Consider the following 19,346-nt stretch of genomic DNA (forward strand, 5'->3'; position numbering starts at 1 on the left):
ATAATGAGTTAGAGAATATTAATTTTAAGAGGGTTCTGCCTGGCTAATTATCACAATGTAGCATGCAGGCTGCAAAGTGTTAAACTTCAGTGAATGTGAAAAGTATTGCCTGTATAGATTATTTACTCAAGTACTTCTAAAGAGCAACACTGGCAGCACTTACAAACAGTCCCCTGAGGCAAGACTCTGCTTAAGAAGTTAATTACCAGGTGAGACTGACCTGGGCTCTGGTTCTCAGTTCCCAGCAAACAACTCTTCTTCAGTCGTTCCTCTCCAAGGAAAAAGAAGTGAAAGAACAGCAGTGTCAGAAAATCTGCTCTGATAATCTTACAGGCTGAGTGCATATCAAGAGTAATTGCATGTCACTTCTTCAGAATACTGAATACTGCTTTTCTAGTAAGCTTAATAGCACAGCTCAGAATGTTAGTGCAGGGAAATCCAAGCAGAGCCTACCAACCCACATCACGTGCATTCAAATTATTTTAGCCCAAAGACATCCCAGGCAGTGGCCAGGAGTCTGTTCAAAACCTGCAATACAATCGAATTTCACTTACAGCCTTTGCACCTTTTATCTTCCCTCAGATAGTTCATTTTGGCAGAAGAGAATTCTACAGCATGAGACATCACCCTGCAGCAATTTTACATTTAACTAAAACCAGTTCCTGCAGGAGCAAAAATCAGTGTTTGCAATAATTCAGTAAAGTGTTTAGTTCCCAAACACAATCTGGAAGGCGGTTACAATTTCCACCTAAAGAAAAGGACAGCAGTAAAAAGATTTTAAGAGCAGTGATTTACCATCTACCTTCCTTTTTAACTTTCATTTTCCACTCTTCTTCCAGCCAGGTGCAAATACTCCCAACAAGCTCTGGAAGTTTCACTTAAATGCAGTTGTATAAAATCAGACATTTCTTACCACTTTCCCATTCCTTTAAGCACAAGTGTTTCTTGCTATCATAAGGCAGCGGGGCAGAAGGCTTTAGGCAAGTCTCAAGCAGTAATTTCTGCAAAAAGGCTGAAATTTTTCCTCCCATCTTCTACCATCTCCCACCTGCAGTCCTTGTCCACCTCCATCTCTGCCTGACTTCCTAAGGGATCCTGTGAAACTGCTGCTGCTGAAGGGAACCAGTTTCTAGAAGGCTGAGAAGATGCAGCAGCCACGAGCTCGCAAAAGCCCAGAATGGAACAGGAGACACCCTGGGCAGGAAGGCTGGCAGCAAGCACCCTCAGTTTCAGGTGGTGGCAGCCCTTTCTTTCAGCATCACTTGCACAGCTGAACTCCTCCTCGTCCTGCTCTAAAGCCCCAGGCATTTACTGTGCAACACCTGTGTCTTTTGGCAGCACCACACGCTAATAATTACCTGTTCCAAACTCTCCCACCCGGGCTTCTAAAAATAACAAGGTGCTCTCAACATAGGAGCCAGCCCATGTGGCATAGGTGGGAAGAGGAATTAAGGGAAAGGTGACCTGTACAAAGATTTCATGCTTTAATCCTCCCTCAGGATGCAAGTCATCATCCTCCCTTGTCATGTTTTAATTGCTTTATGACAGCAAATGCCAGAAACATTTCAGTGTGGTGACAACAGCCTCTCAGGATTATGAAGGGTGTTACTGGGAGTGTGCAGGTGACACTGGCTTTCCACTTGGGGTGTTTTTCTGGCTCTGAAGTGCCTGAGGAGATGGCTCTTTCAGGCAAGTTATCTTACCATGCCACCACACTCCCAGCTTAACCCCAAAAGATGCCTGCCAGAAAAGGGTTCATTGCTAAACCTGCATGCTAAGCACTTGGAAAACTCCCACAAGTGAGAGGAGCATCTTTTTCCAAGTTGTTCAGCTTCCATGACAGCAACACTGATCACTTCTGGCTCCCAGGATGATAACATTTAAACAAGGCAGAAAGCAAAACCTCTACGTTTCCACCAGAATGGCTAAAGTGACAAGACTGCATGAGTTTAAAACAAAGAAAAAAAGAAGTGCCAAGAACTGGCAGATGTTTTTGCACTTAGTTTAAAAAGTTCATTTCTAATTAGAAGCAAATTTATTTGATAGGTGTTAGGACAACCTTTAAAGAGAAAATCACCAATTGCTTCCTTATTCTGTGTCTCTGAGTTTTCAGAGCATTTTTCTTTTTACTAAGCCATATTTAAAATATTTCAACTCATTAATTGAGACATAACTAGTATTTTCTACCAACAGATTAACTCCTACCAGTACTTTCCCTGCAGTCATGGCAGAGACTGATAAAACAGGGAGATCACTTAACACATGCAAACATGGAACTGTTCTCTGCCTCTCTAGCCAGAGGACTGCTACAAAAAAGCCTTCACAGATTACTATTGGAGTAGAAGCATCTTCAGCCACCTCATGCCCCATGGAATTTCAAGTCACATTTCCTGCTGTTTGAACTCCTGTAGAGGTGCTAAGCAGCCACTGGCTCTGAAATGCAGAAACCACGTGGAATGCAGGAGCCAGCAAAGCAGCAGCTGCTCTATCCAGAAGGTGACTTACTGGGCTAAGTGCAGCACATTGCTATTAAAAATGGATAGACTTGGTTTTCAATTAGAGGCACCAAGAGTGGGAGTTACCTTGCATGCTTTTCTTTCCAAATCAAATATTTATCAGAGGAAAACCACAGGTGTCACTGACAAGGAGAGATTAGCTGTGACTTAAAACCACACACCTGGATTGAAAAGTGGTGAGACATGCTCTGCTTGCTAAGTAACCTTAAAAGTGCACGTGTGTTAGCCCAGGCAAATTAGAAGCCTTTCATTTGTTTCCAAGAAGAAGAATTTAACAGTATTAAATCTCCAGAGTGGCATTTTCCCTACAGTGCCTGGCATTAATGAAGTTTTTACAGCCAAGAGCATCCAATCTTTTTGTCTCAAGTCAGCTGAGTGGGTGGCAAGAGCAGAGGCACCAATGGCAGCATCTGGGCTAGGGAAGGAAAACAAAGGAGCCAAGAGTTTTGAAGAGTTGGTTCACTCCATAAAATACTTCAGTACCAGGACTTACATATTTAAATCCTGAAGCATATTTAAATCCAGAGCTCAGCTTTCCTTTTTAAAAAGCTTCTTCAGCACAACGACGTGGAACCCAAGACCTGAACACGGAAGCTGCCGACTGGATTGTCACTGTTGCAAAGTGACACAGAGGAAAAAGGTGATTATTGTGAGTCCTGCATTAAATCTGGCCTGAAGTTCCCTTGAATCCTTCCCTTATTTACTAGGCGCAAGATTCTGAACCTACGTGCTGCGTGCATCATGCAACAGAAAGCAGGTTTCTGACCTAAACTGGGAGAGCCTTTATGGAACAGGAAAGGTAAGATGGGTTTCAAAGATAGAAGCAAAAAAACCCAACCAGTCTCTCTTAAAGAAAAGGTGTTTCCACACAGCCGGAGAATACATGAGAACAAATATTAGCCATATTCAGCCTCCTTCTCCCTTAGTTTAACCGTTTCCTTTTGTTTCCACAGGTCTCTCCCACCCCACAATGTGACTGCTTTTGCGAAGTCTCTGCTTATTTTAAGCATTTGCCTTATGATTCTGAATCATACTGAGAAAGCTGTATACTAGAGGAAGTCTCCTGGCTTTAGATTCTTGAATTCCACCCAAGTAGGTGCCTAAAACAGCAAGCACAACTATTTGTGTTCTGGACATCCAGTTCTGGGATAATCTCATCAGGAATGAAGGAAAGGATGAGCAGCTGAGTTTCATAAAGATAAAAATAATTCAATTATATTATGCCATCTTGAATGTGAACTAAGGCTGACATACAGAAGTTAATAGTGTCTAAGTACTGAATCATTTTCACCGAGGTGGCAAATCAATGTTTGCTGATGAACACAAGAATAGCACAGCTCCTTTCTGCTGCTGGTGGACTGGACTGCTGTTTCTACACAAAGGACACAGCAGGGACTCCTACCATAAGGGGCAAGGGCAATTTAAGATTTAATCCTCATTCTACACCCCAGAACATTGTAACTAAGTGGTGGTTTTCATTTTTTAACTTCTAAGGATCTATGGCAAGTTTCTTTTTTTCCATATGCTTATTAAGAAGTAAAAGAGGCCTTTCTTCTCCACGTCAGGCCACAATTTTTCCAAAAGTGAGAGTGGCTACAGAATCACAATCCTCAAAGGTCTAACAGTTCGATTAGAGTGATATTAAAGGCTTATGGTAACAATCCAAACACTTGAGGTTAATGCCTGTAACTGAATCAAGAATTAAGAAGTCCCATTCACCCTACCTAGGGCCCATGGCTCCAAGTATTCCAGTACATTAATGTGCTGGAACTTGTGCTTTCACCAATTAGTCACGGTTCCTCCTGTTTCCCATAGAAAGAATAGAAGCTGCTCAGAGCTGTCATTGTTCCATATTCCAGAACAGATAGTTGCATAATTACAAATTACTAATTACCTATCAGTGAGTCACAATAGCTGTGGAGCAGGGAAAGCCAAAGCTCCTGCACTGGAGAGAAGCACTGGGATAACACGAAGGAGAAAAGCATTTATAAATATCTTGGAAGTGAAGCGGGGTTAAATTTAGTTCGAGATGGCAGAGCAGCAGCTCAGTTACACAACCTTTAACTGGAAGTGCTCTGCAGGCAGAAAGGAGGCCAGAGCTGCCTGAGGGGCTGAGCAGTGCTCCACAAGAGAGGAAGGAAACCTGGAACTGAAAGTGCTAAAGTGAGACCTGTCAACCTGTGCTTCTACATTTATGATGGTAGGGCACATCTTGAAAATCAGAGCTGACAGTTGCCATCAGCTCCACTGCTTCTGGAGATTTCCTCAAACACACAGCCAGTGTCTCCAGGCCAGACGAAAACCGCTCGTGCTTCAGCACAAAGAGACTGACAAACAAAAATACACTTCAGTGCATTTCTCCAGAGCAGGGATTCGTTGGTGGTCTTTCTTCATTTCTGTTTTCAGCTCTGCTCAACAGGCTGGGAAGTATGTGTAATTATGGGAAGTTTTACTTCCCAGCTCGGTGCTGGGTGCTTCTCAATCCAAGTTACCTTTAGAAACCTGTTCTTTGCTTCTCAACAACACAGGATTTAACACTGTACTATGAAGAAAGGGCAAAATGTTCAACAGCACAAGACATAAGGGACATAATCTTAAAACCTTTGTGCTCTTTGCTTCCAAGTTTGAATTTGAGATCAACAAAAAGCGTCTCGGTTTGGTTTTTCAGTTGTAAAGAAAAGGTTAAGCTTAAAGCTGGCAGACCCCAAACCACAGCTTGCAGATCTTTAGGACTGTATGACTGACAAAAAAAAAAAAAAAAAAAAGGAGGAATCAGTGAAAAATGAATATTCCAAGAAATAAAAAACAAAAACCCACAGCATTTTGGTGATGCACTGACTTAATGCTACCTTTCCCTCCCTCACCATGAAATGCAGATGCCATAAATAACTGGAGTTCCTTCAAATGTTAATCCTAAAGCTTCTGCAAAACCACAGTACCTTTTTTTAAACCATACGAAAATGCAGATGGGTTCATGCTATTTAAATAAATGTGAAACTAATAGTACAAATGAACAAGCAATGACAGTGAGGGGAAAAGAGGCTGACACACAGAACAGTCACCATGACACCAGGGACACCTCACCATGTGTTCTGATGAAGGAGTAGATTCTGGAAGCTCATGAAGGTTTAGATTCTGGGGGTTTGGTGGATTTTCTGGGGTTTATGTTTTGGTTTGTGATTGTGTAGTTTCTTTGGTTTTGCTTTTTTTCAAAATGCACATGAATCAGTAACTTGATTTTCATAGTTCTCACAAATGAAAAGAACATGTTCACTTATACTAGGGTGGCATTTAAATTACCTGGGTATTTTCCACAAATTAGATTAAGCAACATAAAAAGATACAATGAACACTGTAACAACACTTTCAAGGGATTTGTTTATTTTTGGTTTACAAACAAAGGCACCCAATATTTCTGTTTATGTCTTATAAAAGCTCACAGATTTAGCATTTGTTTCCAAACATCTGTTCCTACAGCAGAGAAAAACATTACAGGAAAATGTCTTTTTTTTTCCTGGTCCCCAATTTAAATACCAGTAACAGTTCAGTCATAATGTTGTTTCAGTCTGTTCCTCTTCCTATTAACCAGCTAATACCCCTCCTGTAACTTGCTAGTCAAAACACTGAGTCTGCCTTCATGGACCAAAATATAGTTCCAATATATTTCTGACCAACATCCTTTATGTGCTATCACTGGTGTGAAGAACTGCAGAAGGACAGGGCTCCCATAGGGAAAAAATCCAATAGTTCCAGGTAGAATTTCACAGACTGACCACAGGAAGTGACAAAACCAGCAGAAAAAATGTGACATTGAATCTACTGTCAGTTGAATAGGATGACTGATGAATTGGTGTAAAATACCAATAGGGCACAGAACACTCTCCAAAGAGGGGAAAAAATGGGTTTCTAAATTGGCAAATGTTTAGCGTAGAGGTTAAATAAGCTTAGGCTTAAAGTAATCCCTCTCTTTGTTATTTATCCAAAAGACTAAATTTCCTAGCAGTGTCTTGGACCAGAGAGTAATGGGTTCATTGGCTTCATAGTTCATCTCAGTATTAACAAATCAACATTAGAAGTATCATGTTATAATGTTCATATATTATGTTTATCGTTAGAAACAACCAAAATTCCTAAGTGGATTGTTTCACAGAATAACTTTCAGAGTATGATGTACTTATCTTTAGCAAACTTCAGCCACGTGCCAACATGGGACGAGGGGTGTCAGTGGACAGGAAGCTCCTCTGAATAAAGTCTATAATCCAGGAATGCTTAAGCATACTTTCAGGTCTAGTGAGATACTTGGGGAGGCAGCTAAAATTGTCATACACCTACTGTATCTGTTAAAGTGTAACATCTCCAAGCACAGAAGCCTTAATTGATTGCAGCCACAGTCAGAGGTCTCTCACACAAGGTGTGGTCCTAGACCACTTAGGCTTTTCATCACTAGCTTTATATATACACCAGGAATTTAAAAAAGGAATTACAGTTTAACTACTTACTACAGAATATTTAGCTTCAACAAGGAAGCCATTATCTTTTCAAAATGAGATATACACCTGCAGGAAAGGTGTTCTCTTTAAAGTAAGAGTTTTTAGAAGAATAGCAAAATAAGTTCTTTACAAATTTAATTCAAGAGGACAAAAAACTACCAAGGGCAAGTAAAATGTAGTTCTTGTGTAATTAAGTCATTATTTGCCTTTCCAGGAAGATTCAAGAACAAATTCATCAGTACAAACTGATTTGAATGAACAAACACTGGGCAAGGGTGCTGGTCAGTGCATGAATTAGAGAAACACTACAGTGTTCTCAAATCTGTGCAACCAAAATTTAAAGGGATCTTCATGCATTGTCTTGGATTAAAGAAATAAGGATTCAATCTTTTCTTACAGCTTTCCATTTTTACAAATGTCTTCCCTACTGAAACAAAGTAACATGCAGGAAAAAACCCAGATTTCTTCAGGTTTAAACCTAATAATTTAAGTTAAAAGATAGATGGAAGAACTGTTAACATCTCTTCATTTTGGAGCAAGGTGCATCTTGCTCTGCTTGCCCAGTGAAATGAGGTTTTACTAGGACAGGGATGAGAAAGTGTGCTTGTGCATTGGTGTTGACCATGCATCAAATTTAACAGCTCAGAGATTGGGAAAAAAAATATTAATTCTTGAAGTATTTGCTAACATTGCTTACAACTTAAAAACAGGCGTGTCTCTTAATGAAAGTCTACAGCTTGTCCAGCTACTTTTACCAGCAATATAAATAGCAACCAAGCATAGTAAATTCCTTTTCATTACATTTACCCTTTATGTCAGAAGAAGTGCTGGCTCTGTGTTCTCAATAAAAAAAGATAAATCATTAAAAAGAAGACAGTCAATGACTTTATTTACCCCTGTCTAGGTAACACTTCCTTTTATTTGCTCAATGCAAGGATCAATTCTGCTTTCAGAGTAGCAAATGCTTCATGCCAACACAAATGCAAGTTGGGCACAGCCAGGTTCAAGCACAGAACCGAATCACAAAGTGCATTCTGAAGCCCAGATATACAAAAGGCCTTTCAGTAAATAAGGAAGGTTGGTTCATTTTCTAATTTCTTTTTTTTCTTTTAATGCAAAGGAGGCACCATTGTTGCATCCCTACTTTGAGGGGAAGGGAAGAAGTGGCAAAACCTAAAGACAAATTACAAAAGTTCTCAATTATTTTATTTCAGGAGATCCAGAGTCATTTGTACACTTTTGCAACTTGCAAAACCCTTCGTAATTTAGAAGAATTTCAAATAAATAGGTCTACAGCAACTAGTATCTACTATGCCAATATTTATCTCGCTCAATGTGGAATAAAACTTAAAAAGAAAAAAAATCATGTTAAGGCAGATTCCAATCAAACACGTTCCAAATTGCACAGTTATGTTGGTCAGTGGTCTAATATGTCTTCCCCAGGTCAAAGAGTTAAAGTTATCTAAATGCTTTTCTAAGCCGATTCAGTGTGGCACTTGCCCTTTTTATTTGCTCTGTTTCCAGGAAGATACACAGCTAACGTTACAAATACCATACTGCTTATTTCTCACTTCAATTAAAAATGAAATTATGCTTCACGAAATGTGAGATGACTACATGTTACAGGGTTTGTGCAGTTAGACCACCATATGCATAGATGTCCTAATGCTAAATTCTCTTCCTCAGTATCTCATTGTGCTGGAGGCTCTGAAGTAGGAGAGGAACTTGTAACACAGACTAACCACAAAGTACCAGATGTTTCTTGCCATTTGTGACCTTGCGATGAAGATACGCCAGATCAAGATCACGAGGATCGTGTTGAAGCCGTAGCGAATGTTCCTTAACCTGGGCAAAAACAACAGCAATCACTAAGGGCCAACGTACAAAGACTCTGAGGGAAAAAGAACACCCTAAACATTAATTTCTGGTGTAGAATACAATTTGTTTATCTGTTAATCTCAAGATACGTGACGAGTAATGACAGAAGTGAATAACCAACAGAGAAGGCTTTTCACTGCTGGAAAGCAGGATGAAAAACCAAGGAGCAGAGTCAGCCCTGTTGCTCACCACACGTACTTCTGCTTCAGAGCTGCTTGATGGAAACCTCCTAAAGCCAACATCATAGTGGTAACTCACCTATAGAAGGCTGCCAACCAAAAAACATTTAACACTGAACTTCCCTTCTCCCCACCATGTATTTAAAACTTCTTAAATATGTAGAAGTAACTCTGCCACTGATGACAATAACAAGAAAAAAAAAACAAAAAACAAAACACCTCACCCCATCATAAGAACTCATCAAATTTTCCAGATATTTCCACCCTCTTCACTGCAATTTCAAACTCCTTCCTTCTCAAGGAACTATATTTAAAGTGCAGGGTAAACTAAGTGACCTTTTAGAGCAACTGTGCTTTTTAGCAATCTTCTCACATGTAGAGATGGAAACATCAAGAAAAACAGCAGCCAGAACTTGCTCAGATTTCTTAGAAACAGAGCAATCTCTTTGGCTCAGTAGATCATGACAATTCATATTATAAAGGCAGCTCTTTTCAGGGAAATCTTGCAAAACCTTGAAATCTTTAGCCTTTATCTTGTTTACAGGTAAGGCTAGGTTCCTTTACAAATCTTATTTGCAGAGAAAAACAGCTTAAATATGTGTGTTACAAAAGCAATACTTTTCCACTTAAAGAACAAATCTACCCAGTGGTTCCTTAGAGAAAAATGTCCCCTGGGCTGCCAAATCTGGTTAATTCTAAGGCAGCAGACTCACTCCAAGTTCAGATTAGAGTTAAGAACTAGATGGTAACAAAAGAGACCAAATTAATACCTCAGAGTAAATGTAAGTCAGAATCTAAACCTCTTGCTAAACAATCCACTTACAAACTTTAGAGCTGGGGGCAACCAGAGGCTGCTCCAATACAAGATTATTTCTCGAGTCATTTTCATGATGATCCTTTGCACAAAGAACAGCAACTATGTGATCATTTCTATGCACTTTTTAATGGCATCTAAATAGAAATTAAAAAAACTACCCAAACAAAACAACCAAGAATGGAGATTTGTTTAGCTATTTCCACCATTATCACAGATCCTATCTTTCAAAAGTGTATTTGTCAGTTTAACATAGACCAAACCCCTCCACAGCTGCAGATCCTTGTCTTTAGAATGACAACAACCTGGAGTCACAAGTCACAACCTGGATTGTTTCTCTCTGTGCTATCAGGTTTGCAGACATGATGTAGCATTGCAGAACAAGATTATTTTTATTTCACTCTTAAAAAAGAGAAATCAAAGGCTACAGCTGCCTTGATGAATCAGCCAAGAGCAAAACAAGGGCAACTGTGCTAATAAAATTCTGGACAGTGCCAATCCATCCAAATGGCAGGAATTAAGTCACAGAGAAAAGGCTAAAGGAGGTCATCCTAGAGCACCAACATCAAAGTGTCCTCCTCTGAAGTGCAGAGTTTATGCCTGCTTATTTATCTGCCTCAAAAGATCATATTCCCAGAACAGCTATTGTTCTGTTAAACTTCCCAAAGAAGCCATTCTGACCTGTGCAGCCACGTACCTTCGACCTTCCAAAAGATACTTGGGCAAAATCAAAAACCTGAATTACAGTATCCACACCAGTGATCCCAGATTGATACTATTAATTCTGGGAGCAACTCAGGAACAACAAATGCTTTAGAAAATGCTTCAGACCACTGGAATGGAGCAGAAGAATTGTGGAGAGCCTAAACAGTTGCTATTAACAACAATTAAGTCATTACACGTAAAAGCAAACCTGGACAAATGCAGGGCATAGAAAATATAAAATTATACTTAAAAGAAAAAAAAATTAAGATTATACTTACTTATTTAAGTGTTTCCTAGCTGCAGGGAGGCCTGACATTTCTTCATTCAGCACGTATTTCTTTGTTCCCAGGCAGTAATTTTCCATATATTCTGCCCAGTGTAGTTGTCGAACATCAAAATTAAATGTCTGCATAAGAGAAAAGCTTTCACTGTTAGTTGCCTAAAAATTCACCTCTACATCATTTAAATGAAAATAAATGTCTTTATTCCAGATAAATCCAATTTGCCTTTGACACAAGAAGGCTACCCTATCCTTAATCCTAGAAACTGTCCAGATTTAGGTCCCATTTCTGATTCAACCACCAGCTCGTGACATAATCTCTTCAAATTTCAATCACTTCATGCCTTATTTTCCCTCCTCAGCAGTAATGCTCTTCTCTCCACTTCTCAGTTTTCCAACTTCAACTGTCTGTAAGGAATTCCATCCTAAAAATAACTATTTCCTAGTATGTTATTTATTTTTAAGCAACAAAATTATTCTAATATGCTCTAAAATAAACGCTGCTCTGTGCCAAGTTCACTGTTTGGTAAGTGCAGGGTGCTGTTAGCCGTGCTTAGAGTTGTACAGTAATATTTTAAATACAGATTTAAATCTAAATGCCTTCTGCAGGAGAGAAGATCACTATGATGAATTTGATACACAAGTTTTTTACTGATGTGTTGATTTCTTCATCTCAAGATTCTACAGTAACAGTGTTTAAATCTTAACAAAAAGCAGCAATTTGAAAATACTAGCGGTTCAAATTGTCTGGCATTTTGTTTTTCAAGTTTTTCCTGAACTCAAGCTTCTAGGAGGAGGCAAGAGGATGGGATGGGGTGGAAATACCATCTACACAAAAATCACCAAAAGCTATTTTATTTCCTACATTTAGACAGCTTATTTGGGAATCTGGCAGCTTTTCTGGAATGTAACTACTGAACTGATTCTGGAAAACACTTCAGTAGCAAAGACATCTCAAGAATGACAAAATTGTTTCAAATGCATAAGGGAATGTGAGCTTTTAGAACTGTAACTGGTAATTTTTATTTTGCTGAATACTAACTAACAAAGTCATAGCAGAAGGGACGTTTAAATTCAATTGGGGCACCTGAGCCATTGTCGGTGGAGGAGGTAGGGAAAATTTGGAGTAAAGTTAAACCTGGGAAGAAACAACTTTTCCTTCTCCATCAACAAACTGTCATTCTTGTTTCACTTCTCCCTGCCCTTCTTCATCTCCTCATGTCACTGATGTAGCTTTTCACACAGCCCTGGCACATCTGAAAGGATCTCCCAGGAACCTGCAGTGCTGAGCTCCTCCTAGGTCAGCTGCACATGACATCAGGTCCTTATTCTATCTTGCACTGCTGAGCTGCTGTCCCCCTCTCAGCCTCCATGGCCACAGCACACAGCCACTTGCCTTTTTGTCTTCAGGGGTTAGCTGGTTCATCAGCATGGTCATGTTCTCAGTGTTCCAGGTCCAAGAATTGCTGGTAAAGTACTCTAAAAACATCATGGACTTATGAAGACGTGTTATTGTCTTCATCATCCTGCAATCCGGGGCATGGAGTGGACAGGTTACAGGGATAAAGGTTAGTTCAAACAAGGGAAATAGACAATAACATTTTTTACCCTCCAACCCCCTACCCCACCTCCAAAAATCCCATCTTGCTCTGTACCTAAAGCATATTATATCACATCAATAGGATATTTCTGCATAGTATTGAAGTGAACTTTGGCTGTCCAATCTCTGCATAAACCAGAAATTATCACAGTCCTTTTTTTCCTAATCCTACTTCCCAGTGGAATTGTAAATTACCATTTTTTCTTTTTTATTAGGGGGAACAATATGTTGTCTTCTGCTGGTAACTCTTAGTTTGGGACAGGGAGATGGAACACCGTTCCCTTCAGCACACTGGAATGTTCAGCTGTACTCAAGAGTCTGACTTGACAGAAGTCTCAAATTGCACAGAGCAGAATGTCTGTGCGGGACCTCCCCTTAAACAAGGGAGGAAGTTGCCCTGATCTTCCTGCCCATTGTGCAAGACCAGATCTCTGTAACAGAACAGAGGGTTTCATTATGGTTACTAAGAGATCAAGGCTTAAAACCACCAGCAGCAAAGGGCAGGAAAATATTTAAGGGCACAGATAGATCATAGCAGATTGTGTTCTATGCTACTTCAAAACATGCAGAAATACCTTCCATCATCCTTTATTATGCAGAGGAAGAAACTCTATAAAATCACCACTTGGAATACAGAGAAATTATGTTATAAGGATCAATTTGGGCAAGTTTCTCTTTGAACATACCATCCCAAGTGGGCCAAAAAAAAAAAAAAAGTATGAGTCATCCAGCCTCTCAGATGCAAAGCTTCCACATTTGTGACAAGAAAATTGTTTCAAGTGTCTCAGTGCTAGAGATGGCCACTCAATTTTAATAAGTACTAACTAGTACCACACGGCCTAATGCTATTAAATTCCTGCTTTGGGTGCTCTAGGTATTTCCATCTCACAGAAATGGAAAACTGCCTCCAATTTGATCCTTATAGCAGGACACAGATCATTTCAAGCACAATGGTAAGGGGGGAAGCAAAGAAAGCAGAACCCAGTACTAACAGGAAATGGTTTTCTGAAGGTAAATTTTGCCAAGAAAGATCACAGAAGCAATAAAAACAAACTTCTTTTTCTCTGAAAGCTGCAATGCATTTTGAGTGCATCAAGATGCACTCATACTTGTAGAAGGGATATAGTACATTGTCCCAGAAATTCTTCTAAAGAAAGTATTTCGCATTGCATTAGTGTCCCTTACTCGCAGCTGGCATCTCAGAATCTACAACATTAAAATTTCCTCTTTTTCTTCTCACAGAATGGAGCAAAACAAACCACAGAGACTACTGAAAAAAATGTAATCTCTAAAGCACCAAAAAGCATATTTTTTTTAAACGTCATAAGAATATAAGTACTAATTCAGAACTGACTTCAAATGTTAGACCAGCAGCTGATTTTATTACTAAGCACCTCTAGGAGCTTTCAAACACCTGCTTAGAGTTTCACCAGTTGGGCAAGGTGACATCAGTGAGGACTGAGTTGAACTGGAGCTCCTCTGATGCAGAAATAATTGGGAATATAGACTCTGCATCTGAAACATATCCTGTACAACCAAGACTAAACTGAACCAAAAAAAAGGTATGTTAGTTATGTCAAAAAATTAGGAAAATAACTCAAAACTTGGAAAGCAAAGCTCTCACTGGTCAGATAAGCCAAAAAGACCTCAGAGCTAAAACGCCTGGATAAAATTAGTGCCAAACAGCATTTAAGCCTTTTTGCAGAGCTCTGTCCACTGACAGTCTGAAGATTATTTACCCTGACTTGCCCTTTTGAACCTTCCCAGTCTGTGTCCCTATGCTAAGCTGGACAAGCAGCTGAATTTTAGAGTGCTTTGACTGCTACAGTTTAAAAACCTTGTGCCTCTGCAAAATACTAACTGAGCAAATGAATATCTGATTAGATAAGTGCATATTTTGAACTTGTTTCTGGACACTGACATTGGTTTTCATTCTTTTCTTAAAAAAAAAACAAACTAAATTTAAACTAATGCAGACTCTGCTGGGATTCTTTTTGTCTCTGCTCATGGATATGACTTTAGAGCTTAGCTAAGCTGATTACAGAAAAAAAAAAGCTTAAAAGAGGGTTTTTTTTCCCTCCCTCTCTCCAACTCAAATTGGATTTAGCAGCTGACCATGGAACCAGCTGATTCAACTCATCAAGGAAAAAATTGTTTTTCTTTGTAGGGTTAGTTTCTTTCTCTAGAAAGAAAGCCCAAAGAATGCAATTCTCCACATTATCTCAGCTGCTCGATCAATGACAAAGTTGGAGGAAGTGGACCTAGTTTCTCTGTGACACTTTGCTGGCTCGCACTAAATCAACAGGAAACTACACTTCTCCTCTCGAGGGGAGGAAAAAGCAGCCTGGTGACATTGAGAGATGTCAGCAATGAGTGTCCTTTAGTGGACGCTGGTGTAGCTCTGGCAGACTAAGCTTTAACTTCAATGGCACCATACTCCCTCCTCCTGTGAATGGCAGCACACACGACTCAAAACCCAGCACGGAGTCACACAATGGAACTTTATCCCTCAACGTGAAGTTTTGACGGTTAGTTATTCCAAAGACAGCCATTGCACACGAGTCATAAATACCAGCACCAAATATAACCAGTGAGTACAAGGCCAAGCATTGCCTCACACCTTCGTCATCAGCTGAAGACAGAGAAAAGCCAGCCCTGCTGACCATCTCACAGACCTGAGCATTAGTGGCAGGCAGCCGGTCTGGGTGACTTTCACCCAGATTCAAGGTAGAATTTTGCCTCCTGCTTTTGCAGTCCTAACTGCCATCAAGACCAAGCACATTATAACAGTTTGAGAAGCACATCACAAGAATTAAAAGTTTAAGCAAGTTAATTCAATTAACCATAAGTTAGGTGGGCTTGTTTCTATACCAGACAACTGAAAGTGACCTGGCTTAAGGCCATAACTGCAATTTGAAGAAGTCTTACACACAACCTATTGTCTCCAGGTTAAAACAGTCCTGATGCCAAATACAGACTGATCCCTCAGTGGATCCACAGGCTGCCAGTCTGCAAGTCTCTGCAGAAGCATTACAGATAATTACTTTTTTCTAAAGACTTCTCTAAAAAACACACAACAAGCTTTTAGATTTGTCTTTGTTTGGATTTTCACCTGGCTGTAAATTTTGAACTGTAAGACACACTACTGAATTCTTATCTTTCCAGCAGCTCTGTGGTTGCTTTAAGCACACAATTTAGGCACTGTGAAGGTATAAAAATGTATTGATCTATTTAACATGATTATGCTCCTAATTAATTTCTGGTTTATAAGACAGTAACTACATGGAAGATGCTTCTGGTTTTAAGAAGCTTTAAATTGAAATGACAAGATGTAAAAGACCTAATTTCATATCTCCCTCTGTACATCAGCCACACCTTTCCTTTAGCTTCTAAGAAGCATTAACAGAAAAATTGCTGCAGAAATCTCTGAACTACAACTTTAAATATTTCATGTCACGTGCTATTTTCTCAGAGCAACTGGGAAGACCTGCTTGGTGTGCACTTTTAAAGGCTTTAACATTTCAAATATACCAAACTGCTTTTAAATAACACACAGTTCTGTCATGCTAAGCACTATGCAAAGTTACAGGAGCAAGCTATGCCTTGTGTTAAAGATAACTAGACAACTAATAAGCTTTGCTAAGCAACTAGGTATATATGGCAAGCTACCAACAACACTACCTTTAAACTTCAATGCTAAGGTTTATCACCACTAGTTACATAATTGCCCAATGCTAGAGCATTATTTCGTATAAAATATTAAATCTTCATTATGCCAGTCCTTTTTGTACATGTTCTTTCTATACAAATTTGGAAGAAATATTACATAGGTTATTTCTTCCTTCCCTTACCTTTTAATACTATCAGAGAATCGTTAAATTCAAGAACCTTCAACTAGATGCAGAAACAGCAGAAAGATTTCCATTTTATCAAAAACATTGCTTCCACAAGTGAGGTGCAAAAAAATGACTTCCCATTGCAGAATGATTACGACAAATAAATGCTTTGAAAATAGGAAGATTTTTTGTTTTAATTTTTATTATTACTAACATAATCATTTAATTCTGAAGGATCATAGACCTGATCTATTTCTAGTTTCTTCCTTTTCTTCTACTTGATTTTTCATTCGACTGCAGTACAATATCCTGATGGTATGACAAGAGTGCAGTCAAACCTGCACAGTGATTTCATTACTTATTTTTCTTGTAGAGACTTCAACGTATTTAGCACAGAGAGGGCAAGCACCCACCCATGTAAAGGCAGGTTAGCAAAGTATTTATATCTTCTTGTGCTCATTTTATTACATTTTTACTATACTGTTCTGCTAAATCACAGTGGAAAAGATCACATTTTTAATTATGCCAGCCTGTCTTCACTCAGAACAGCGTTATATTGAGTTTAAGAATATCCAGTAGTGTTTCCAAGTCCTTAGAAGTTTCTGAGTACGTGCTACCTGGTAATTAATAACATTCTATCAACTGACAGAATGACACAGCAACAGCAGTACACCCCTCCAGCCCCTTAGTTAAAGCAGCTTCAAAGTACTAGAAAAAAAGTACAAGAGTAAAGATCTGTCTCAAAATTCTTGTATTATTAAACACTAGCCTATTCCATCAGGATTTAACACTGTACCTCTTCCTGGCATCTAGGTATTCATTCACTTTTACTGTTTCTCTTGCAGGCTCCCATTTTTAAATGCTTTAAAAAAGGAGAGAGGAGTGCTGTCTAATGAAAGCTGAATTCCTGTAAGTGGGCTGTGCAGCCAGCTTAAAAGCTGTGACTGAACCATAGCTCGGTGTAATTCAATCTGCCATCTTTTCTCCAAACAGGAATCTTGTGCATCATAGGAAACCCATCCAATCACTGTTCTAGTAAGCCAAGTAGGAGTATTCATATCAGTAAACATTTCTTTTTTATTCTGTAAAGTATTAATGTCATCAATTGTACCAGTAGTGATGAAAGTTCTAAATTCCATTTAGACATCGAATAAGAACTCCGGGAAAAGCAAAAACAAGATTCAACATTCCATTCATATGCTAGAATATAAAACTAAGCTAAATGTTCTAAAGTGCATGATTATTCACAGCCTCATTTTGCTCCCACTGGTCAAATACTCAGCAGACCAGCTGCCTTTCAAAGCCTGACAAGATTCTGGCAGCACTCCTTCCCAGCCATGCGGAAGACAGGATGTTGGCATTTACAGCATAACTATTTTAATGAGGGATGAAGTTTTCATATCTGTCAGGGAATTTCTATCCATTTTTATTAAAAATAACTTGAAAAATGCAAGAGAACCTGGAAGCTAAAATGTTTTATATACAATACCTTCTTTGGAGTTGAAAGTCTTAAAACTTTTTAATGTGGGAAGATTATTATACAGGCACAGCTGACTGCCACTGCTGCTGCTCTAAGTATTACACCGTTGCAGCTGAGAGGTTTTCCCCTACAAACCATTTACACAGCTCCTTTCTACTCATCCACTGCTGTGTTACAGAGCTTTTGCCCTCCTTGTAAGACAGACCTAGACTACAGGACAACAAGTGAATACCATTTGTGTCAATACACTGTCACCACAGTGGAGGTTTCATAGTCTGAAGGCGAACGCTTGTGAAAATGTAACATCAGCAATGAATTAAGGCCATGTGGCTTGGCAAATCTGACACAAATTGAAGTGGTACCTTAAATACCTTCTACAGGCTTTAGTTTAGCCTATTACTTTCACCACTTTAGTTAGCCAAATACTAGCCTAAACATTATAAACTGAATGGAATGTTGAGATGATACAAACCAATGTACCAGGTCAATTTGTATCATCTACAGGAATAATCTGCAATTAAAAGATCAGTCCTCCATTCCATTTTCAGTTTATAAAAGCAACAACAACTTTAACACAAGCCACTTCCCAGAGTTTAATGACTGACTAGGATTCTGATCCAAGACATCCCTTGGGCAGCATTGTTAGGCCAGTCATTAAACTCTTCAAAATGCAGCCACTGGATTCTTATTGCTTAGTTAGTAAACCTAGATAGTGCCCAGGCCATGTCTTCTTTACAAGTCTCCACCACCTTATGGGCAAGATATTTTTAGCCCTCTTACCATGGTTTTCGACCTGTCAACATGAGCAAAAGATCAAAGAAGAAAAACACTAAAAGGTTCTCTGCACGCCGGCAGTAATACAAGAGGGGGTTGTAGGAGAACTTAAAGTAAGGTATTCTTGCTACTTTTTCTAATGGATATATCTCGTAATTCTTAGTCATGCAGCTCACTGTAGGAAAAAATAAGGATCAACATATTTTTAGTATTTATTATCCAAGAACAAACATCACTTCTATATCTTTTAATTCTCTTGACTACTCAAACCCCCAAACTATCCAACAAAAAACATTCTCATTTTTGCTAGAAAGTTCAAAGCCACTTTGAATTCCAGGACCTGTTCTCAGGAAAAAAAAGGTTGAGTTTCAGTCACAAAACATTCAGGGAAAGAAAAAATACCAAAAAAAAATTAAAATCAACATACATCACAGTATAAGCATAGCTTTGTTTAAAAGTCAGAGGAACAAACAAGGCAGAGCCAGTCACCATTACCTTGGGCTTCTTCCAGTAATCCTGAGGTAGGTATCATACAGGAATGCTGGGGCCTTATGGCTTACAGCAATCCAGTAATGATATAAAAGGTGATTGGAAGTTAGATTTACATTGGGCCGTCTGAAGGCCTGTTCGAGAGGGTTCCTCTTGAAAGTGGAAATTACATGGTATTCTGAGAAAGAAAAGTTGCACAACAGCTTCGATAATCACCATGTAAAATGTAATGCTTTTGAAAGTACATTACAGGGTACAGCATCAACAGCAGGGTCTTATTTAAATAACCACCCTATCTCTTCTAC

At 39.1% G+C, this 19,346-nt stretch overlaps 1 protein-coding gene across 3 annotated transcripts in view; it reads right to left on the reverse strand.

Annotated features, from left to right (window-relative positions):
* Nucleotides 1-5,875: 5,875 nt before the first annotated feature.
* FAR1 (fatty acyl-CoA reductase 1) overlaps nt 5,876-19,346 on the reverse strand; it is a 35,258-nt gene continuing 21,787 nt past the window's right edge. For 2 of the 3 annotated variants that reach the window (XM_038137835.1, XM_038137836.1), the window contains exons 9-12: nt 19,048-19,219; nt 12,259-12,388; nt 10,861-10,988; nt 5,876-8,851 (exon numbers count right to left, since the gene is read on the reverse strand). In XM_038137835.1, the coding sequence (XP_037993763.1) occupies nt 8,689-8,851; nt 10,861-10,988; nt 12,259-12,388; nt 19,048-19,219 (593 nt within the window). In that variant the 3' untranslated portion in view covers nt 5,876-8,688. Of the gene's footprint in view, nt 8,852-10,860; nt 10,989-12,258; nt 12,389-18,558; nt 18,728-19,047; nt 19,220-19,346 lie in introns of all 3 variants that reach the window. The other variant, XM_038137837.1, reaches the window with a different exon arrangement.

This window comes from Motacilla alba, chromosome 5, assembly GCF_015832195.1.
Source record: "Motacilla alba alba isolate MOTALB_02 chromosome 5, Motacilla_alba_V1.0_pri, whole genome shotgun sequence".
Lineage (NCBI taxonomy): Eukaryota > Metazoa > Chordata > Aves > Passeriformes > Motacillidae > Motacilla > Motacilla alba.